The 24,627-nt window shown below is 40.0% G+C and overlaps 1 protein-coding gene across 14 annotated transcripts in view; it reads left to right on the top strand.

Moving 5' to 3' along the window:
* The window catches only part of BTBD9 (BTB domain containing 9), a 507,047-nt gene that overhangs the window by 303,962 nt on the left and 178,458 nt on the right, over positions 1 to 24,627 (top strand). For all 14 annotated transcript variants that reach the window (XM_063632289.1, XM_063632296.1, XM_063632291.1 and 11 more), the window contains one exon: positions 7,795 to 7,904. In XM_063632289.1, coding sequence (XP_063488359.1) covers positions 7,795 to 7,904 — 110 coding nt within the window. The remainder of the gene's footprint in view (positions 1 to 7,794; positions 7,905 to 24,627) is intronic.

Below are 24,627 nucleotides of genomic sequence, written 5' to 3'. Positions count from 1 at the left end.
ACCCAGTAACAATAGCTACCACATAGTAAGTGCTCAGTTAGTATTTGTTGGATGAATCAGTGATCATGAATTGGGAAGAGCAGGTAGGAAGAGAATTAATTCTCCTTTAGCTATGTTTGTTTTATTTTGGTCTTTGAAACGAGTAGTTCCTGGAAGGACTTTTAATATTCATATTGCTAAATTCAGTGTTTCAAGATTAAGCTACCATACGTGAATAGGTAATAAGCTCTTATGTCTTTCTCTCTACCACTGCTACACGTGGAGCCTGGGATTGAGAAAAATTAAGGAACTTACCCCATTTGTATTATCTAATGCATTATGAAGCTCTGACTAGAACCTAGGCCTTTCTTTTGATTCAGTTCTGTCAAGTCATATAGTTTGATATGTTTTCGTCTTGCTTTCCAAACTGTATTATAAACTTCTCCAGATCAAGGCTTATGTCTGATCAAGGCTTCTGGCCGATTCCTCATGGGGCTTAGCATTATTTAGTAGACTTTTTTCTTTTTTTCTTTTCAGACAGAGTTTCACTTTGTCACCCAGGCTGGAGTGCAGTAGTGTGATCATGGCTCACTATAGCCTCAACCTCCTGGGCTTAATTGATCCTCCCACCTCAGTCTCCCGAGTAGCTGGAACTACAGGTGTGCACCACCATGCCTGGCTAGTTTCTAAATTTTTAGTAGAAAGAGGGTCCCCCTCTGTTGCCCAGGCTGGTCTTGAACTCCTAGGCTCAAGTGATCCTCCCACCTTGGCCTCCTAAAGTGCTAGGATGACAGACATGAGCTGCAGCGCCTGACCCCTAGTAGATTTTTATTAAATCTTGATACTAGCAGATTTACCCAGTATACCTTAAAGGCTATTGTATGGTATATTTGCAGGCAAAAAAAGTGCATGAATTAAATACATTTTAGATCTCATGTCATTTTTACATGATTTATGTAAATATTATAATTATTTTGTGATATTAATTCAAAATATAATTTCATACACTGAAGGCACATCAGGCACATCGTGGCAGGTTTTAAATTGTGCGTGTTTGGTGAACAGGAAAAGCCTTCTGTTCAAAATTCACTTTTCCCCCAAATAAAAAACAACAATTATGGCCGGGGTGGTGGCTCACGCCTATAATCCCAGCACTTTGGGAGGCCGAGGTGGGCAGTTCACGAAGTCAGGAGATCAAGACCATAGTGGCTAACATGGTGAAACCCTGTCTCTACTAAAAATAAAAAAATTAGCTGGACGTGGTGGCAGGTGCCTGTAGTCCCAGCTACTCGGGAGGCTGAGGCAGGAAAATGGCGTGAACCCAGGAGGCGGAGCTTGCAGTGAGCTGAGATCGCGCCACTGCACTGGGTACAGAGTGAGATTCCATCTCAAAAAAAAAAAAAAAAAAAAATTAAATATTTGTCTTTAGTATTGGAATGGCTTTGTGTATTAGTAATTATTTCCACCCATCTCATCCCTTCCACATAATTGATTCTATATAGTATGAGTTTTCTCTCAAAAATAAGACTTCCTGTTTTGTTTGCCCTTCAGGTTGAATAGTGGAGGTGCCAGGACATGATAGCTCCCTTTGCAGAGCAAATGGTCAGATAACATCAGGCTGCTCTCTGAGACAGTAGCCTCTGCTTAGCCCTGTGTGCGGTGTTTAACCTTCCAATAATCCTTCCTCTCCCAAACAAGCAAATGCTGCCGGGCCCCTTTGCTGAAGTCAGTACAAGAGAATCTATAGCTCCACAGATCAGCCAGAGGGAAGGTTTTCTAAGAGTAACAAATCTTTTTTTGCAACATGCTTTTTCTAGAAGCTTTTTGTCATTCTGGCAGTAAACTTGTTTTCCACTTGCTGCCTTAGCAACAAGACCTGAAGTCATATCCCCTCCAGTCAGTGGCTTGATTATAAGAGCACTAACATTATACACAGAACTAGAAGAAAATTTTTTACCGGGGAAACCCACAGGCATTACCTGCTTCTTGGGTTAGAGAATTATTTGTGTATATTCTTAGTATCTCCTTAAAGGAAAAAGTCAAATAGGAATCTTGGAAATGGTGCATCTAAACCTTGGATGATCTCAAATCTCTAGTGAATGCCGTAGCTTAAGTTCTTATTAGGTGTCTGCCTCTGGCCACAACAAAGAACAGTATTTCTCCGCAGAGTCCTCTATGGTTACTGAAGGAAGAGCCAAAATGTTAAGGTTCCCTTCTTTTGTAACAATCTCAGGCTAACTCTAGTTTTCAAGATTCTTTGTTTAACCCAAGAATATAAAGTTCAATTTGAGAATAAATATTTGTTTACCAAAGAATAGAATTCAGATGGATTTTAGCTTTAGTTAATCCCTTGGGAGCTTATTTAAATATTTCTCACCAAATTCAATTTTATGTTGTAATAAAATGTGCTCAGTACAGAAGTTAGGTGATCACATAACTAAGGCAAAGCTTAAGGATTGACTAACCACAGGTAGGCTTGTGCTCCACTAGAACCGAAGACTGCGGAATACCGCGGGGTTAAAGTTGGAATGCAGAAGTTGCTGTTTTTCTATATTTTCTTTAGTATGTTAAAGATGTACTGTATGTGCCTTAGAAATTAAATCTAGTGGCATCCTCATAAGCAATGACGGAAAGCTAGATTAAGAAAAGGAACTCATACCTTCCCAGAACAGGCAGAGAATGCTGTGAAATCTCCAAAGCAAAATTTCTTTAGGTCATAGTACTATGCTGTCTCTCTGTAAAGAAATGCATTTTTCTTAACAAATTCAAATTCCTAACTTCCAGGGCTTACAAAAAAAGAACCACGGCACTGGGTATGGTTAGCTGGACCACGTGGCCCTGAGCAGTCTCCCTGGATTTCACATTCTCTGCCAAGAAGGGATCCTGGGTTGGAGGAAGGGAGAAGATACTTTAAACTTTAAACCCAAATATGGGCAAAAGATTGTTCCCTTGCTTCCTCATGCTTAGCTAAGACAGGTCAAGAACATTTTTTAAAGGCTAGAGGATTAAAGTGAGAAGCACCATAGAGCCAGGAAATCTACATTTTGAATGTCGCTTGCTTTCTATGGCCCATAGCCCCCATACTGTGGTGCCCTAAGAGGAAGGACAAGCCCCTCCCTGTGTTCCTGAAGTATTCTCCTTGGCCTGCCTCTCATAGATGCACCATTTTAACATCGAAAGTGAGTGATACAATAATCCCCTCCTTATCCTCAGGGGATAAATTTTAAGACCTTCAGTGGATGCCTGAAACTATGCATGGTACTGAACCTTATATATACTGTATGTTTTCCTATGCATACATACCTATGGTAAAGTTTAATTTATAAGTTAAGCACAGTGAGAGATTAACAACAATAACTAATAATAAAATAGAACAATTATAACAATATACTGTGAAAAGTTATGGGAATGCAGTCTCTCTCCCTCTCACTGTCTCCAAATATTATACTGTACTGCAGATAACTGAAACTATAGAAAGCAAAACCACAGATAAGAGGGGACTAACTACTGTACTCTCCAAGACAACCAGCATTCTCAAAGTCCTAACCAAGAAATTCTGCATCCTATAATCTACTCTTTGAATTTCTGTTTAACGGTATCCTACTCTGCCAAGCACTGCATTCGATATTTTCAATACTTGTCTCATTTAAATACCCTGTAAAGTTCGTGTTATTGACCTCATTTTATAGAGGAGGAAACTAAGTTTTAAAAAAAAATTGGGGGGTCAGGTGCGGTGGCTCACACCTGTAATCACAGCACTTTGGAAGGCTGAGGCAGGTGGATCGTTTCAGCCCAGAAGTTTGAGACCAATGTGGGCAACATCTCTACAAAAAAATTAGCTAGGCGTGGTGGTGCATGCCTGTAGTCCCAGCTACTTGGGAGGCTGAGGTGGGAGAATCACTTAAGCCCAGAAGTCGAGGCTGCAGTGGGGCATGATCGTGCCACTGCACTTCAGTGTGGGCAACAGAATGAGACCCTGTCTCAAAAAAGATATGTATATTTTATTTTTTTCACTTAAGTGACACACTTAATTAAGTGATGGAGCTGGGCAACAAACCTGATTCTGTTGGATGCTAAAAGCCACATTGTGTCAAAACTCTGTAGTGCCTTTCAGTTTTAGAGTGCTGTCCTTGGAGGGTTTCAGTTTTATTTTATTAAAGAAGACAGAATCTCATTCACCCATAATCTTATAGCTCCTAGAAAATTTCTCTATTGAAACATTCTGTACTGAACTATGTTCAGTATCCAGTCTTTGTCAGCTACTTGAAGACAGCTAACATAGGGAAGGGAGGGGGATATTGGAAACAGACTGTTACATTATGGCTCACGTGGACAGCGTTCATCCTCATCAGAAATGGCCAATCTGTTGCATATCTGCCTTCCTCTGCACTGCTTTAAGTTTTAATTGTCTTCCAACTGTCTGAGCTGGTGTTGAGGACTTCGGCATGAATAAAGGATATCTGTTCTATTTTTCAGCAGTTCTCCTCTCTATGCACTGATGAAGTCACTAGCTGCCACTGCCCTTATTATCTGGTTAAATCAGAGTCTGACTCGTGCTGAAAAGGCAAAGAAATAAATCTTAAACTTTACCTATATTCAGGATTTCTAGTGACAGAGAAAATGTGATACCTACTTCTCCCATTTTGGTGTTATGACCGAGAACCAAGTTTTGTTTTGTTTTTCAGAAAAAGCAAAAAGAGAGAGGACTCTCCCATTCCTATCCCTTGGATTTTTCAATAACTTGGGTAGTAATAACTTCTTTTATCTTGGGATGCTCCACTGTGAGCTCCATTAAGGAAATATGCTCATTATGAAGGATGGTACCTGTGCTCCCTCCTCCCCCTTTCAGTCATGGCTCATGGAGCAAGGCACTACTCCTGTGCTGGACAGGGCCTTTTTTGTTGTTGTGGTTTATTTTGAGACAGAATCTCACTCTGTCACCCAGGCTGGAGCACAGTGGCGCGATCTCAGCTCACCGCAACCTCTGCCTCCCAGTTTCAAGCGATTCTCCTGCCTCAGCCACCCAAATAGCTGGGATTACAGGCACGTGCCACCACGCCTGGCTAAGTTTTGTATTTTTAGTAGAGACGGGGTTTCACTGTGTTAGCCAGGATGGTCTTGAACTCCTGACTGATCCACCCACCCAGGCCTCCCAATGTGCTGGGATTACAGGGCCACCACGCCTGGCCCTGAATTCTTAATGTAGAGCTTCAGGCCGCTCCTACCAGTCATTGATGTTGGGCCATTAGTCGAAGCCTTTTGCCATTTCTAGGCTAGATCTTTAGTATGGGGAAAGTCCAGGATATTTACAACTTTTTGCTTGAGAAAAAGGAGCTTGGCTTCTTTCTTTTGATGTCACATTTTTTAAAATGTGTATTTGAGTAGGAACTTTATGCCATTTTTGCAAATTATGCTATAATTTTTTTTCTAGAGACTTAGAAAGCATTGTAGAACTAGAATAATTAAACTTGTTATGAGCATTACATATAATAGGCTGATCAAAAGGTGTGATATATAATGGTGAATTGCTAATTTGACTTCAGGATTATGCAGCAGAGATAACATTATCTTCATTTACACAGAACTTTTTATCTGGAGGCATCTCTCAATGCTTTTCCCACCATATATATTATTTTGTTTGTTATCACAAATACTATCATAAGAGTATAAAATGTATTCCAGTATAACTTTTTATTCTCAGTTGCTTATAACTGCGGGGTGAAGGAGGGGAGGGTTGCACATTTTCTCGCATTCCTAATGTTTGCACTGGGTAAAATATGGGAAATTAGTTATCTAAACTTGGAAAACCTGATTCCATATAGTGTTTTAAAAAGAAAGAACAGGAGGGAAGGAAGGTTATTGCATCCCTTAGGTCAGCCTGGAATATATTAACCTTAAGAACCGCCATTGGGAAAAGGCCCTGTTAGTCACTTCCTGGCTCTTCTGTGCACAGTAGGAGAGCTGTCTCTCCTTTGGTAGAGACTTGAGCTAGAGAATAGCGAAATGATCTGATCAAATTCCACTAAACCACATTCCCTCTATTCCCTCTAAGGTTGCAGACAGCAGCACTCAGGCTGTCATAGCCATACGCAGTTGAAAATGCTATGCTGTTTGAGTTCCCGTGGGTTTAAGGAAATGGACAAAATTAGATTCAGGCCAAGGTGCCAGAATTAATACACCCCTTCCCTTCCAGAAAGCATCAGGGAGATTGTCACTGCCAAAGTGAAGGACAATATAACCTTTACTACCCAGACCAGTAAGAACTTATGTTGAATGAACCTACCCACCCACCCAAACCCAGTAAAATCAGTACCTTCTGTCTGCCTTGAGGGCTCGAAGGAACAGATTAGGGCCAATTTCTTGCTTAACCAGTGGGCTCTGGTACATATAGCAGTTGCCCTGATTCTCAACACGGGAAGAGTGGTGTCTCCTTGCGGTAGGTGTGAGCACACTGGACAGTCAGTTCAGGACATAGCATTAATATTGGTTATAAAGATGAGTGATCAGCTCATGTCAAGGAGCAGATGGCTAAATGAGGTGCACAGGGAATGCCATGAGAGTCAAGCTTGAAGAATCAGGAAGGACAACAGCCCATGATATAAAAACCCCAAATATAGTCTCCTTAATGTGAATTTTCTAAATCAGCATTTACATTATACAGTTAACTTGGACTGATGAGAAATGTAAGGAAATTACCAAATTAGTGAATAGCGATCAACTCAGAAGTACAATTATATCATCTAAATTGAAGGTTGTTTTACACAGCAGAGGGGAGGAGATTACTAAAACCTTGTCCAGTCTGTCATATTCTAATTGAAATCTGTTCATTTAATATACCCCATCCTTCAGAGTGCATAGTTCATAATCTGGGAGGCGTTATCAGTTAATCTAGTTATTTTTCCTGGTTCTTCCTTTGAATTCCAATAAGACGGTGTGTGGCACATCCCTCATGGGATTGTGTGACACTCAGAAGAATGAGTTTGTTCATTAACCTGTGAACTGTCAGGTCCCTTTGGAGAGTGAAGAGAGCAAGTTACTCCAAGGTTAATGCTTGTTTGTTGGAGATGAAGTCTCCAGGGAGTTAAAGAGGATGAACAGGCCAAGATGCTCAAGGGCTGCCCAGTGAAACTCTGCACTGTGTACAGGTGCCAGATTCATGTGGCCAGGAGGGAGGCTGCAGGGCAGGCTGGGCCATCTCTGCAGATCGCTTCCTCTGGTCAGGAGACTTCCCAGCAGTCAAGTGGGGGGCTGGCGTAAGTATATAAGGTTAACTTCCTAACGAAGATTTAGGAGCAGTATTAAAAGAAACCGTGAGTAGTTTTCAGTAGTGTCTGGATTTTTTCTTTTAAACAAGAAAGCAATATTGATTTCATGCGTTCATCTCCAATGGATGAAATCTTCCATTGAGCTGGAAAGCATTTGCTTGTGCGCGTGTGCTCCAGCACATTCCTAACCACAAGGCAAGAGCAGAAGCTATTTGTTATTCTCCGGTATAAATGTCTTATGGTCATGTACCTGACTGACATTCAAGGGTTGAACTAAACAGTACCTGGTTTGGTTTTCTGGGTAAATCATATCTAAGTTCTACTTAATTCTCTGCAAAATGACATGTCCCTTATTTTGCTGTAATTCTTCTAGGTTCAATTGGAGCTACCCATAAGGAGCAGATATAGGGTCTGAAGTCAAGCTCAGAGTCTCCTTTGGTCTATATCCTGGTGCACTATATGTTTAAGTGACATGTCTTACTCTGTTATCTTTGGATTGGTTGTGGTGGGAGCTCATTTTCAACAGATTTTATTTTCTTTTTACCATCAGGTATATTCGAATTGTTGGGACTCACAACACAGTGAACAAGATTTTTCACATTGTGGCTTTTGAATGTATGTTTACAAACAAAACCTTCACTCTTGAGAAGGGGCTGATAGGTAAGTATTACAATTACATTTTTGTATGTATATTTAGATATTTTATCTTCAAATACTTTGTTACTCTCTTATCTTAATCAGTTCTAAGGACTCTAGTTGATCTAAATGCCTTATTGCTAGGTGACATAGGGAATGGCTTACACTTTTCAGAAGTATTCAATATAGTAATTCCAGTGAACTTGAATGAATGTAAATATTGTACTAGTGCTTAAGAATTGAAAATATGTTAGTAATTCATTCAGATTTGCTATGTAGGGAATGTTTGTGATAGTCAGGTGAAGCGTCTCGCACCAAGGGATTTAATGATAGGTGAGTTTGAAGAGAAGTCTGTATGATATTGATTGGATGTTCAGACTTTCCATGGCTGTGCAGGTATTTTGGCCTTTGCTTGGATATGAGTGGTGTGCTTAGCTGTGGAGGTATCTTCATGGATATATGAATTCATATTTGCCCGAAGTAGCCTCAAGAAAGTTCAACTCACGAAAGTGCCTCCATATAATTTAAATAAGACCAAAGTGACTGAATTGTCACTTTTGAATTGTCATTGCAAAAGTCAAGTTATTGGGTGGGAAATACTGCCTGACTGATATTTGGAAAGATTTTAAATTTTAGTGTAATCATTTGCTTGGTTGTTTTCTGTCTTGTTTTGTTTTTATTTGCAGTAATGGGTAGTCTGGGCATTGTGCACAGTCCATCCCCGGTCTTGACGTTCTAGATACCATGAGTGGCTTTGCCCATCCATACTGTTTATTCTGCTTTTTTTCCCCCATGCCCATAGGTTTTCATTCACCTACTGCAAAGATCATGCTTAGATCAGTTAGCTCCTTGATTCTGTCCCTTTATTGCAGTTTGCTTGAGAAGGGACTTCATATGTTCCGGTGTGGGGATAAGATGACCCTGCCTTGTGGTCTAAAATAGAATTCTGTACCTTTACAAAGGGACTCATGTCTCCTCTCTTTCCCAAGTTTTGTTCATGTTGGCACACATGTCCATACTGACCTAAAAGCATGGGAATAACTATAATGGGAAAGATGAGTGTAACTTGCAAATGTTTATTAACTCTTTGAATGGTCATAGCCTAAATTTTCGTAACACCTGCTGTGTCTAAAACCTAATCCTTTACTTATGGAGATTTGGGAGAATAATATTAATAAAGTAGCAGGAGTGGAAAATTTTCCAATATAGAGAGTGTTTAGAGCTCAACTGAAATAGCTGCCTTGGTTTTAATTTTGTTATGAACATAATTTTAACATTAAATATAAATATTAATAATTTGTGTGACTTTTAAGTAATTTGAAAGTTATCAACTTTGAAGCATTACCTGATATTATTGTTTTTTTAATTCTATAGGCTGTACAGAATTGTGTTGATGGAGGGTTGTAGGGAGGGCATTCTTTTTCACCTGTTGTCCAGGCTCTTCCATAGACTGTAGGCCTCACTGTATATCTGACTGTGTAGTTAGGAGAGCCCTCAGTGAGAAGGATCTTAGAAACCAAGACCCTTCTTATTTACAAAATGTGTAGCATTTGGCTACTCATTTCAGCTCAGTGCACTGCATTTTGAACATGCTGCATGGAAGGTACCATCTACATCAATCAGCCCCCTCTTCTTAGAAAGAACAGGTTTGTGGACACTGTAATTATTAAAGAAACAAGCCTATCTGGCATGAAACTCAGGTTTGGTTGTAATGAGGGGTGCTGTTGTTGGTATGCATGTTTTGTCCAAATTGAGCTAGTCAGCATCATCAGAAGCTGTAACAGTCTCAGGTATGTTGGTGATGAAAGAAAATTACAGAGAAACAAGAAGTGTTTTTGGTGTCTGGTTAAACACTCTTCTTCAAGCACTCTTCCGTGATGCTCACAAGTTTGACTGCAAAGAGCACTGTAATCTTCGCCTGTTATTGTCCCTCAGCCAAATGGGAGCAGTGGTGCAGGTAGGCAGATACGTAGGTGTGCTTGCCAGAAGATTGCCTGCAATGGAACCCCCTCTGACCCTCCTTGGACCATCCTCACAGCTCAGAGCTGCTCATCCTCGGCAGTGGTGTGAGTGGTGAGGGAGTTCAGGGGGATTTCGTTATCCTCTGTCTGACATTGCAGCTCTGCTTACCTTACAGAGGTGTTTAAACAGTAATCTCCAGCTTTCCGTGTTGATCATCTCAGGTGCATTTTAGCAGCACACAGGCCTTGGCCAGTCACCCTCCTGGTCCTCGACAGGTCCTCTACGGGGGTACAGGTATGTCAAAATCACCTGGAGTTATTTTTAAATTGCAGATGCTTACTTCTTACACTTTCTTATATCCTGTGAAATATACACTCCCCTCCTGAGAATCACTGATATGAACTCCATGATTTCATGGGGGAAAAAAAGTAAAACTAAGATAATGTCATCATAAGTAATTAGAGTATCAAATCCTACTTTTTTGTTTGTTTTTTGAGACAGAGTCTCTCTCTGTTGCCCAGGCTGGAGTGCAGTGGCACAATCTTGCCTCACTGCAACCTCCTCCTCCCGGGTTCGAGCAATTCTCCTGTCTCAGCCTCCCAAGTAGCTGGGACTATAGGTGTGCGCCATTACGCCTGGCTAATTTTTGTATTTTTAGTTGAGACAGGTTTTCACCATGTTGGTCAGGCTGGTCTCGAACTCCTGACCTCAGGTGATCCACCTGCCCCGGCCTCCCAAACTGCTGGGATTACAGGCGTGAGCCACCACGCCTGGCCCTCAAATCCTACCTTTATGTTTCTAGATTCAGAATGTTTTTCTTTCATAGTTCCTGGTCTTCTTTTCATAGTGCAGGCTCCTTCAATTATTCTTCTCTAGGCCTTAAAAATCACTTTTATAATATTTATAATTTAAAAAAGTCAGATTCTACTGTTATTATTTAAAATATATAATGATGACAGGACATAACATAAGTAAAAATAAGCACACCCACTATATGAGATTTTAGTCTTCTTTTCCCACCAACGGGGTTCTTTCCCACTTTTATGACTGTATGTCATGCCTCATGCAGCTTCACTTGCACAGACTCATGGGAGGCTTTGACGTCCTCGGGTTCATATAGCCACGAGAAGAGGCCCTAGCTCAACCATGTTGCCCAGAGCTGGGCCTTTCTCCCACCTTTGCTACTGCCACTACAGCGTCTTCTCATTTGGTGGCTGCATCTGTATCTTGCTGGAATGTATTCTTTCCTGGGAGAGTCGGCCTGTGATGACTGTCTCCTCTGTGTTAGGAGGCATCTGTAAGAAACCCTAACCTGTCTTGCCAGTGAGGCATGGAGGAAGTAATTAGAAGAGATGTGACTGCTATTTCATAAAAGTTCAACCTCCTAAAGAATGTATATACTTTGCCTTAGCACTCCACTTTGGTGATACTTGCATAGCATTTGCCAAGTCCTGCTTTTTTGTAATGATTTCCAAATCTTCCTTTTAATCTTGTGTTTAAATTCACTTTTTAATGCCCTACTAGTTGTCCAATTAGAGAGAATAGTACCTATCACCCAGCTGTAAAGAATTATCAATTCACAGCTAACCTAGTTTTATCCGTATGTGATCTACTTTGTCCCTATCAGATTATTTTGAAATTAATCTTGGACATTTTATCATTTCATCTATAAATACTTTATTATGCACATCTAAAAGTAAGGCTTCCTTATTGTAGCCATAAGCACAATACCATCATACTACCCTAAAATTAATTTACTTAAGAGCATTAATTATGCAGTCAGTGTTCCAATTTCCCTAATTGTTTCAAAGTCTGGAGTGAGAATGTGTTTTTATAGGTTGAGTAAATCAGAATTCAGATAAGGTCCATATTATGCAAGTAGCTGTTGTGATTCTTAAATCTCTTTAAATCTATATGTTCTCTTCTATTTATCTGTCTATCTTTGTCTGTTTTTCTCTAATTATTTATTTGTTAAGAAACTAGGCTTTTCTCGTATAGAGCGTCTACCAGTCTGGATTTTGGCCATCGAATTTCCGTGGTAACATTTAGCATGTTTATCTGTTGCATTTCTTGTAACTTGGTAGTTAGAGCCTTAATCAGATTCAACTATTATTTTTTGGTAATAATGCTCCATAGGTAGTGTTGTGTGTATCTATCCAGAAGCAGAGGAAACCTCTAATTGTCTCTCTCTTTTGGATGTTCACATCCATTGATGATTATTTCCTGGATTCATTATTTCGTAATTTTGGATTGCAAATGGTTATTTTCCAAATACGTCATTCCTTCTTCATTTAGTCCCTAGAAAGAGAAAATGTTCCTCAGCACTCATTTAGTAATGCTGAGATACAATTCGCTCAGGAAAAGAAGGATAAATGTTACATTCTTTCCCTTTGTTAACCAGTTTTCAAAATAAGGGGGTGGTTCCCTAGCATCCTTCAAGGGTGACAAAGGTTTGTTTGTGGGATTTGTTAGAGGGAGGTAAGTACATATCATTTTGAGTTTGTGGGAATAAACACGATTGAAATCTTTTAATCGCGTGCAGTTATTAGTAACGATATTCAAATCATTGTATCTTTAGCCTCTTCAAATTGGTTTTTGAGTGCTTTTGATAAGACTTTAGTAGTCCTTGATAGTTCCATGCTTTCTGGCATAACAAGATGTACTAGGTTTATTTTGTACATTTCCTGCCCTTGATCTGGAATCAGCCATTTCTTCATGGAGGCTTGGTACTGTATAGAGGAAAATGACATTTGGAAACCTCAATGTAGATACTGTAGATGATCTTTACCACTGTGTTTGCTGCTATTTCTAGACCTTCAGTAGACAGAACTAGGAAATACATGCACATACAATTAATTATTTATATGACATATATTTAGCAGATGAAATATATCATGAGTATATGCTGACACTTCTAATTCAAATTCAGTACTACAAGATTTTTGTTTAAGCTTTTGATCTTTCTTTCATCTCTTTTTTTTCTTCATAGGTAAAATCTTGGTTATCCGTGATAATTGCAATATTCATTTGCTCTATCCCCAGTACATACAGAATAGCTATGAACCATATGATTACTGAAAATAGTTTAAAGATTTTTGTTACTGATTTTTAGGTCCTTCTATCTGTAGAAATATACAGTAAAATGACTAGGTTTTAAAGTCACTTGCAATGATTCTCTGTGTAGTTATGCCACTATTTCAGTGTACAGTTAGGTTCATCTGTTCCATTTTGCTTTCAATATTTAGGGATTGCCTTTAAAAAACTTTTGTTTCCTAACTATGTGTAATACTTACATTGTTCTAAAATCAAATCTACAAAAGAGCTATATTCAGAGAAATGAAGCTTCTATTCCTGCCCTCTCTACCTCTGTAAATAATCTCTTTTTTTCCTCCTTTAGTTTGTTGTTGTTGTTATCCTTCCATTTAAAAGTGGGAAAATATATGTATTTCTATATTTATATTTTGCATCCTCCCAATGTCTTTAAATAATTGGTAGCACACTATATACCATACATATTATATATTTTTTACCTTACCGTGCTTCTTTTTCTTTCTTTTCTTTTTTTTTTTTTTTTTTTTGAGACAGGGTCTTGCTGTATTGCCCAGGCTGTTCTAGAACTCCTGGGCTCTAGGCATCCCCTTGAGTAGCAAATAGGACAGTAGGCATATACCACCACACTTGGTTTCACCTTGCTTTTCTGTACTTAACACTTATTTTGGAGCTAGCCATAGAGAAAGATATTATTTGTTTCTTTTTATAGCTGCATGGTCCTCATTAGCATAGATACACCATTGTTTATTTAACTGATGTTAAATAAACAGTTTTCTATTGATGAACCGTTTGGGTTGTCTTCAATCTTCCACTACTACAAATAGTGCTATTGCCTTGTGTATAAGTCTTTTCCTATTTTTGCCAATATATCTTTGGAATAGATTTCTAGAGAAGGGATTGTATGATCAAAGAGTACATGCACATAGAATTTTCCTAGATATTGCCAAATTCACTTTCATAGGGATTATACCATTTTTAAATTCTCACTGGTATTGTATGATAAAGACTGTTTCCCACAGCCTTGCCAGCAGAGCATGTTGTCAAACTTCTGGACTTTTGCCAGTTCCATAGGTGAGAAATGGTATCTCAGTGCAATTTTAACTGCATTTCTCTTACGAGAGAAATTGAGCATCTTTTCATATGTTTAAGAGCCATTTGCATTCCTTTTTCTTTTTTAAATGACTCTTCTCTTCTTACGAGTCTTCTAGATGAATAGAGAATATGCTTTTAGTAAGACTTGGGGGAGCAGTAAACACTTTACACTGAGATTAGAGTGTGGCATTCAGCATTACAGAAGTCTGGTTGTGCTTCCTAAGGTCTCCTGGTTCTCCTGGAAAATAGAAGTTCTCATATGTCCCTCTCCATCCTTGTCCCTGGTTCTACGTCTCTGCTTAAGAGATAAGAACTAGGGTATAGAGCTCTAGGTTCAAAATTATGGTTTCTTTAACCCTTTCAAAGAATAGGAATAAGATTCTATTATCAGCTTTAGGCCGTTAAAGTGTTACTTTTGTGTCTTACCAGCATGGATCCAGGAAGACTGGTAACTTTTTGTTCTGTACAGTACACCCCCTTATCTTTGGTTTTGCTTTCTGTGGTTTCATTTACCTGTAGTCAGCCGTGGTCCAAAAATATTAAATGGAAAATCCCAGAAAAAAACAATTCATAAGTTTTAAACTGCATGCCATTCCTGGTAGCATCATGAAGTCTTGTGCCATCCCACTCTGCTCTACTAGGGATGTGAATCATCTGTTTGTCCAGTGTATCCATGCTGTATATGCTACCTGCCTGTTACTGTGTAGTGAAAAACATAGTGTATATTGAGTTTGGTACTACATGAAGTTTCAGACATCCACTGGGGATCTTGGAACATATCCCCTGCAGATAAGGGGGGACTACTGAGATTGGATCTAGGGCAACCAAAATCAACAGCATAAGCACAAGAATTCTGTTGCTGAAGCTGCCGGTACACTTACTACTGCCGCCACCACTGGGACTGTGCTATCTGAACAGAAGCAGCAGAGTCCATATTCACCTGCTGCTACCTTCAGTACCACCAGAAACAAATAGACAAGAACATGTCTTTTTCCTTGCTCCTATATTTCAATCTCCCATCAGTCTCTTCTGTTGGCAGAACAAAAAAACAGGCTGGTAAGGGGAGTCTGGGAAACTGTAGTTTTCAAAGGTTTAGCCTCTGAGATCCAGTGTAGAACAAGGGAAGGAACAGAGCTGAAAGCAAACAGATTCCTGGCACAAAGACAGGAAGACAGGCAGTGTAAAGGGGGCTCCTTCCAACAGGAAACTTACCATCTGATTCAAAGTAGCCGGACAGTCACATTGGCAAGATATGGAAATAAGTGGAGTGGAGAACAACAGACAAAGGCATAAACAGGTGTGGAGAAAGGTTAAGTATTGGTTTGGGCTGCAAAGGAACTGAACATATCTCTTGCCTAGTAAGATAAGGCTTCATGAAGAATGGTATTTTGAGCTAGGCCTTGAAAGATTGAGTAAATATTAAGGAGCATTACAGAAGTGCTAATTTACATAGCAATAGTACTGTTTCCCTCAGAGGAGCTGAAGATAGTAAATAGAAATAGGTTGTCTATGGTTACTACTGTCATTTAAAACTAGTAAATAGAAATAGGTTGTCTGTGGTTACTACTGTCATTTAAAACTATTTTGAGATTGTAACAATATGTTTAGAATGCTGTAGAATTTTTGGGAAAGTAAACAGAGTTGGAAATCTGGGCTGTTAAGGGTTTTTAGCATCCAGTGACCTAGACATATAACACGACTTCTGTGCTTCACAACTGTGTTTAGTAAAGTGAATGTCCTCTGGAGCAGAAACAGATTTGGGAGTGAGGGAGTTCAGTAGCAGATGACAGTGTTACAATGTGGCAAAGAAGCAAACTTCCTGGCTTGGCAGAGGGGTCTTAAAGGCCTTAATGCAGATAGTTTCCTACAATGGCACTAGTGAGTCTGAACTAGTCTAGACCAGGAGGCTGTGCTTTTCTAAGTCCTATTTCTCTAACCAGATGTTAAGGCTGGTTCTGCTTGTCAGTAAAGCTTAACTTCTTTAGCTACTGTAAATTTCTTGGCATTAAGCAGACATTTATTAAGAGGCTGCTGAGTGTATCTTAGACACAGGGCAGAGAAAGACACATGGGTGTAGTTTCTGCCTTGAAGGATCTTAAGAGCTAATAGAGAAGAAAGACACTTAAACAGAAGGTGACAACTCAGTAAAATAAGTCATGTATCAGGAAGTTTCAGCAGATGTTGTAGGAATGCTGAACAGGGGGCACTAACCAGAGCTGGGGGAATGGTATCAGGAAGACCTCCTAGTGGAGGGTATAAATTGGGTCAGGGATATGGTTTGGCGGTGTCCCCACCCAAATCTCATCTTGAATTGTAGCCTTGGCAACAGAGCAAGACTCCCTCTCAAAAAAAAAAGAAAAAAAAAAGAAAAAAGAACTACCTGGAGGCTGGGTACAGTGGCTCACGCCTGTAATCTCAGCAGTTTGGGAGGCCAAAGCAGGTGGATTGCTTGAGGCCAGGAGTTCAAGACCAGCCTGGCCAACATGGTGAAACCGTCTCTACTAAAAATACAAAAATTAGCCAGGTGTGGTGGTGCACACCTGTAGCTCCAGCTACTCAGGAGGCTGAGCCATGAGAATCCCTTGAACCCAGGAGGCGGAGGTTGCAGTGAGCTCAGATTGCACTACTGCACTCCAGTCTGGCCAACAGAGTGAGACTCTGTCTCAAAAAAAAAAAAAATTAAAATTAAAATAAAATAACTACTTGGGACTGGATAATTTATAAATAAAAAAGGTTTAATTGATTCACAGTTGTGCATGGCTGGGGAGAGACCTCAGGAAACTTACATTCATGGCAGAAGGCAAAGGAGAAACAAGGCACATCTTACATGGCAGCAGGAGAGAGAAGCAGAGAGCAAGGAAGTGCCACACTTTTAAACCATCAGATATCATGAGAACTCACTCACTATAATGAGAACAGCCTGGGGAAATTCCACCCCCATGATCCAGTCACCTCCCACTAGGTCCCTCCCTCAACACGTGGGGTTTTACAATTCAAGATAAGATTTGGGTAGGGACACAAAGCCAAACCATATCAATATGTATCGTATTATCCTTTCCATTTTTTTTTAAGAATAAAGATTGCCTGGAAAAAATTTTTTACTGTTCTTGTTTTATAGGATTTACTTTATTTTACAGGATTGAATTTTTGGGCTCTACTTATGTATCCCCTTATTATCATAAGGATAGATAGATAGAGTAGTATGGATGTGCGTGTCAGGGTAAATGTAAATGTGTACAGCTTGTTTTTGTTTTGTTTTGTGTTGTTTTTATTTTATTTTATTTTATTTCATTTTTGAGATAGAGTCTCGCTCTGTCACCCAGGCTGGAGTGCAGTGGTGCAGTCTCAGCTCATTACATCCTCTGCCTCCTGGGTTCAAGTGATTCTCTTGCCTCAGCCTCCCGAGTAGCTGAGATTACAGGTGTGCATCACCACACCTGGCTAAATTTTGTATTTTTAGTAGAGATGGTTTCACCATGTTAGCCAGGCCTGTCTCGAACTCCTGACCACAAGTGATCCTCCCACCTCGGCCTCCCAAAGTGCTGGGATTACAGGCATGAGCCACCACGCCCAGCTGTTAAATATAAGTTCTAGTTTCAGATAATCTCTGCGTTCACGCATATGAGCATATGCTTTTAGAAGCAGCCAGGACATATCTTGAATGCATTGTTGTTTAGAAATGTCTTCCTGCAGATACCCTAACTCATCTCTCTCAAATTTGAAGTTCAACACATCCCTAGAGCAGGGGGCACAGTGCTGTCAGTCTCTTTGTTAAAGCATAGCAACAGTGACCTTTACTCCAGTTCCCAATAAGTTCCTCATCTGCATCTGAGACCCCCTGAGCCTGGACTTCACTGTCATATCACTATCAGCATTTTGGTCACAACAATTTAACAAGTCTAAGAAGTTCTAAGCCTTCCTTCATCTTCCTGTCTTCTTCTGAGTCCTCCAAGCTGTTCCAACTCTACCCATTACCCAGTTCCAAAGTTGCTTCCACATTTTCAGGTATCATTATAGCAATGGCACACTTCTCTGGTACATGTTTTCTGTGTTAGTCCACTTTCACACTGCTATAAAGACATACCTGAGACTGGGTAATTTATAAAGAAAAGAGGTTTAATTGGCTCATGGTTTTGTGGGCTGTACGGGCTTCTGCTTCTGTAGAGGCTTCATGAAACTTACAGTCATGGCTAAAGGCGAAGGGAAAACAGGCACATTTTTACATGGCCAGCAGGAGAGAGAGAGAGAGTGAAGGAAGAGGTGTTACACACTTTCAAACAACCAGATCTTGTGAGAACTGTATCATGACAACAGCAAAGGGGAGGTCTGCCCCCATGATTCAGTCACCTCCCACCAGGCCCCTCCTCCAACACTGGGAGTTACAATTTGATATGAGATTTGGGTGGGGAAACAGATTGAAACCATATCATACATATATCTAAGTTTTTACCAGAAGAGTGGAAATACTGCACAAAACTAACTTGTTTTTATTTCACTTTGTAATACTTGCACATTTTACTGATACTCTCTACCTTTGGCTTTTTGATGAATAAGGAAGGACTTAAGAGAAGGGACCTATGGGTGGCCTATCTTGCCCTTTCTTTTTACATCATTATTTTCAGCATGTGTATTTGGCTAATCAGGGTAATAAGAAGAGTGAAAAAGGATATGATAGAAGCAGGAACATCTTTACATGGCCAGCATCTGCATCTGAGATTGGTCATTGGTGCTTCTTGGAATGCCTTTGCCTTCTTTCTACTCCATCGCTAGCCATATTACCAAGAACCATCCACCCCTGACCTACCTCATGCCATTAGAGATGGGATAACGGTCTGGAACAATGGTGGGAGGCAGGAGGATGATGTGCACTCACAAATTCTGTTGCTATGAAGTGAGCATGACAAGGAGATCTGCTGGAGTTTTTAAATTTTTTCTCCCACAAACAACAAATGCCTACCTGGGAATAAAGTTACTAAATCCACAGGCTTTAATGTAAAGAAACTATAAATTTTTAAAGAGCACTGAACAATGGAAAGAAATATTCCTGGATAGGAAAATTTAATATTGCAGAGATGTTGGTTCTTCCCATTTTAATGTATAAATTTAATACAGTACTACTACTCAAAATCCCAGTTGTGTGTGTATTTTTTTAGTATTTTGCTCAGTTATTTAAAAATATTTTCCAAGAGAATAAATAAGTAGAAATATCTTTTCCTTCTCCCTATCCCTTCAAAAAAAGCCTGAAAAAAATAAAAAATAAAAAATGAATGAGGGGGTCTATTCCCAGCAGGTGTTAAAATTACTGCTGCATAGTAATGTGGTATTAATGCAAGAACAAACTGGCAGATAAATAAAGCAATCATCCAAACTCTGAATTAGATCCCAGTATGTGTAAGAATGTAATGTGAGATAAAGGTGACATCTCACATCAGTTAAGAACCGAAGGATAACACAGCAAATGATGAGACAGTTAACAATTGCAAACAGTTACATGAAATTTTTTCCTCATACTAGATACAAAAGCATTTTCTTGTTAAAGAGGTAGATTTTACAATGTGACTTCAAAAGAGCTGTAGGAAACTGTATTAATACGTATTTATCTTATCTCAAGGTGAGGAACAACTTCCTCAGCACAAAAGCAAAGGCAGAAACCGTAAACAGAATTCAAAGGTGTTTGACAAACTGGGAAAAAATAATTGCAACATACATGACAAAATAAGTACAAAAAAAAAGATGATTCCCTTACAGAAAATGTATACAAACAGCAGTTATTAAAAAAGAAAGAAAAACATAATAGTCTATAAAACTTGAAAGTGTTTCGCCTCGCTAATAATTAAGTACTTATTGAAACAGGATACCATTTTTTGGCTTGTTTAATTGGCAAATATTTTTCATTAAAAATGTCTTTTATATATATAAATAAGACAAAGTCATGTCTCATTAAAAATCAAACAATACAGAAGTACATAAGTAAAATATTTCTTTTTTTGCTTTTTTTCCAAGACAGGGTCTCTGTCACCCAGGCTAGAGTGCAGTGATGCAGTCACAATCACAGCTCACTGCAGCCTTGACCTCCTGGGCTCAAGTGATCCTCCTGCCTCAGCCTCCCAAGTAGCTGGGACCACAGGCATGCACCACCCACCCAGCTATTTTTGTTATTGTTGTTGAGACAGGGGTCCCATTATGTTTGCTCAGGCTGGTATTGAACTCCTAGGTTCAAGCCATCCTTCCAACTTGACCTCCCAAAGTGCTGGGATTCCAGGTGTGAGCCACTGCACCCGGCCAAAATAAAATGTTTTTGTGTTTCAACTTGCATTAGCCTAGTTATTACTAAAACTGAGTATTTTTAAATATTTCTTGCCCCCCCTTTTTTTCTTTTTGTGAGGGAGTCTCTCTCTGTTGCCCAGTCTGGAGTGCAGTGGCATGATCTCAGTTCACTGCAACCTCCATTCCTGGGTTCGAGTGATTCTTAGATGCCTCAGCCTCCCGAGTAGCTGGGCTTACAGGCATGCGCCACCACTCCCAGCTAATTTTTGTAATTTTAATAGAGATAGGGTTTCACCATGTTGGCCAGGCTGTCTCAAACACCTGGCCTCAAGCAATCCTCCTACCTCGGTCTCCCAAAGTGCTGGGATTACAGGTATAAGCCACCACGCCTGGCCTGTTGCGTCTTTCTTATTATTAATTTGTGGATTATGGATATTTATTCCTTGCCTTTTACATACATTGCAAATATCTTCTCTCACACTGTTAGTTACCTTTTAACTTTGTGTATGTTGCCTTTTTGCATAGCTATTTTAAATTTTCAGTTATTCCTATCAGTCATTTTTTTTGTCGTCTGATTTTGTGATTTGCTTAGAAACTCCCTCCCCAGTTCAAAATATAAAAACATGTTCTTCTGCACTAGTTGTCAGTGATTTGTTGTTTTTTTGTTATTGTTGGGGTGTGTGTAAGCATTTAGCTCTTTACTCCACTTAACATTTCTTTTGTGTTTGGTCTGAGGTAGGGGTTTAACTTTTATTTCTAAAATTTGTGGCCAATTGTCTTGAAATTCTTTCTTGCTTATTTTATTCTTTGTTTCATTGATTTAAAATAGATATATCATCGATTTGTATATCTACTCTAGCTTCTGCATCATATCATTTAAATCACAGCATCTTCGTCATCTATTTTGCTCTCTAGTGCTGCAGATCTACACTCATAGTTATTCTAAGTTTTCTAGGCTATTCTTTCCAATTTTCTTTTCCAATGAACTTGAAAATCGGCTTGTCAAGTTTCATTAAGAATTTTTTTTTTTTAGAGATGGCGTCTCTAATAATTTGACGGTGTTTTATTTTTTATGAGACGAGGTCTTGCTATGTTGCCCAGGCTGTCCTCAAACTCCTGGGCTTAAGTGATACTCTCACCTCAGCCTCTCAAGGAGCTGGGACTATAGGTGAACACCACTGTGCCTGGCTCAAGTTTCATTTTTAAAATCCTGTTGGCAAAGGTAGTTTAAATGAAAATACTGACCAGGCGCAGTGGCTCACACCTGTAATCGCAGCACTTTGGGAGGCCAATGTGGGTGGATCACCTGAGGTCAGGAGTTCGAGCCCATCCTGGCCAACATGACAAAACTCTGTCTCTACTAAAAATGCAAAAATTAGCCAGGTGTGGTGGCACGCCTGTAATGCCAGCTATTCAGGAGGCTGTGGCGGGAAAATTGCTTGAACCCGGGAGGCGCAGGTTGCAGTGAGCCAATATCACTCCACTGCACTCCAGCCTGGGTGACAGAGCCAAACTCTGTCTCAAAAAAAGAAAAGAAAAAACGGAAACGTGTACCATCCACATCTTGGCAGCATATGAGACTGTCTATTTCTTACCAGCCTCAGTAATACTAAGTATCTTCTTTTTTTTGAGATGGAGTTTTGCTCTTGTTGCCCAGGCTGGAGTGCGATGGTGCTATCTCAGCTCACTGCAACCTCAGCCTCCCAGGTTTAAGCAATTCTCCCACCTTAGCCTCCCGAGTAACTGGGATTACAGGCGCCCGCCATCACGCCTGGCTAGTTTCTTGGATTTTTAGTAGAGGGAGTTTTGCCATGTTGTCCAGGCTGTTCTCGAACTCCTGACCTCAAGTGATCCGCCTGCCTCAGCTTCCCGAAGTGTTAAGATTACATGCGTGAGCCACCGCACCCAGCCGGTACATGTTTTATAGAAGATAACTTGGCAATATCTAGTAAGAGTCTTTAGGCCAGGCGCCGTGGCTCAGCCCTGTAATCACGGCACTTGGGGAGGCCGAATCGGGCAGATCACTTGAGGTCAGGAGTTCGAGACCGGCCTGGCCAACATGGCAAAATTCTGCCTCTACCAAAAATACAAAAATTAGCTGGGTGTGGTGGCACGCCCCTATAATCCCAGCTACTCCGGAGGCTTAGGCGGGAGAGTCTCTTGAAACCAGGAGGCGGAGGTTGCAGTGAGCTGAGATCATGCAACTGCACTCCAGCCTGGGTGACAGAGCCAGATTCTGTCTCAAAAAAAAAAAGTCTTTAAAATACTACTTGATCTACTACTTTGACCTTTAATAATTCATCCTAAAGGAATATTCAGGAACAGCATTTCTTCTACATAAATGTTCAGCACAGTGTTATTTATAATAACCCCAAAAGAGGAAGATTATGAATGTCTAATAATATGGCATAACAAAATGAATTATGGCACACTCACACATCAAAATTTCTGAATATTCATACATTTCATAATATAGGGAAATAACCATAATAGAATATAAAATAGAAGTAGGATGCCATCTTTATAGCCAGATCGATGCCAGTATTTTTAAATTACACACACACACACACACACACACACACATTTTTTTGAGACGAAGTCTTGCTCTGTCACCCAGGCTGGAGTGCAGTGGCACGATCTCGGCTCACTGCAAGCTCCACCTCCCGGGTTCACGCCATTCTCCTGCCTCAGTCTCCCAAGTAGCTGGGACTCCAGGCGCCCGCCACCACGCCTGGCTAATTTTTTGTATTTTTAATGGAGATGGGGTTTCACCGTGTTAGCCAGGATGGTCTCGATCTCCTGACCTCGGGGTCCACCCACCTCGGCCTCCCAAAGTGCTGAGATTACAGGCATGAGCCACTGCGCCCAGCCCTAAATATATGTATTTTTAATTGCATGTATGAATTTGCTAGGACAGCCATAAAACACACACACACACACACACACACACACACACACACACACACACACACACACACACGGTGGCTTAAATGGCCGAAATATATTTTTTCACAGTTTTGGAGGCTGAAAGTCCAAGATCGAGATCAAGGTATTGCCAGGTTTGGTTTCTTCTAAGGCCTCTCTCCTTGGCATGTAAATGGCTACCTTCTCACTATCCTCTCACATAGCCCTTCCTCTGTCTGAGTGACCTGTGGTGTTTCTTCCTCTTCTTATAAGGACATCAGTCATATTGGATTAGTGCCCTACCCTTATGACCTCATTTTACCTTAATTTCCTCTTTAAAGCCCCTGTCTCCTAATACAGCCACATTCTAAGTTAGGGGTGAAGCTTCAGTATATGAATTCTGGGAGGACAGAGTTCAGTTCATAATAGTGCATAAAAATGTAAGGAAGAACATCAAAATGTTCACACGTTTTCTAGATGATGGGATTACCTGAGATTATTGGGGTTTTATTACATTTTCCTGTATTTATATATTTTCTATGAATGAAAATATTACATATTTTCAGTGAATATGTGTTACTTTTATAATCAGAAAAAAGTTAATTTTAAAAAAGTTATTTCCACATTGCCTATTTTAAGTGAGGGACAAGGCAGGATGTGCAGGGCCAGCAGCGGTGCCTTCTGGTGCTCCTCAGCACTCCATGTGCTCCCAAATATAGCCACTAAACTAAGAAAAGTCCTATTTCTGGGTGAGACAGGGTAATTTCTTCATGAAATGTAATGATACACCTGATGAGTCTACTGAATAAACCAAGAGTTGAGAATCTAGATGATAGATACCAAATGAAAAAATATGTACTGTGTGATTCTATTTATGTACAATTCTAAGTAATGCAAACTAATCTGTAACAACAAAAGCAGATCTACAGATCTCTGAAGCTGAGGGGAGGAATTACAAATGGGCAGGGGATGATGGAAAGCTTTGTTATCTGGATTGTGCTGATAGTTTCACGAGTGTCTACATATATCAGGACTCACATTGTACACTTAAAATATGTGCAGTTTATTATATGTCAGTTATGTCTCAGGAAAGATGTTTAAAGTGGGAGAGGGCACTGGCAGAGAAGATTTTTGCAGTCTTTGGGGCATTGCAGTATTACTTATTAAAATAGTAATGTGGGGCTGTGCTTTGTGAACCAAAAGAAACCTTTAGTATTTGGAGGCTATGGGGGCAGACTGCTTGTGAACCAAAAGAAACCTTTAGTATTTGGGAGGGGGCCTCTAAACCTGCTGGCCCCTTCCTGCTTCATAATCCGATGTAACAGGGCTTGGGCTTGTCACTGTTTTGCATAAAAAGAAATGATTGTGTGGGAGTGGAAGCCTGGTGGGTGAGCCAGTCTGGACCACAGCAATCTCTTTAAATTTATTGGCTCGTTAATATTGTGAAGATGGGTATGTTTCTTTTATAGCT

Source organism: Symphalangus syndactylus, chromosome 23, assembly GCF_028878055.3.
Source record: "Symphalangus syndactylus isolate Jambi chromosome 23, NHGRI_mSymSyn1-v2.1_pri, whole genome shotgun sequence".
Taxonomy (NCBI): Eukaryota; Metazoa; Chordata; class Mammalia; order Primates; family Hylobatidae; genus Symphalangus; species Symphalangus syndactylus.
Note: the sequence above shows the minus strand (reverse complement) of the source record. Positions and strands in the feature narration are given on the sequence as shown.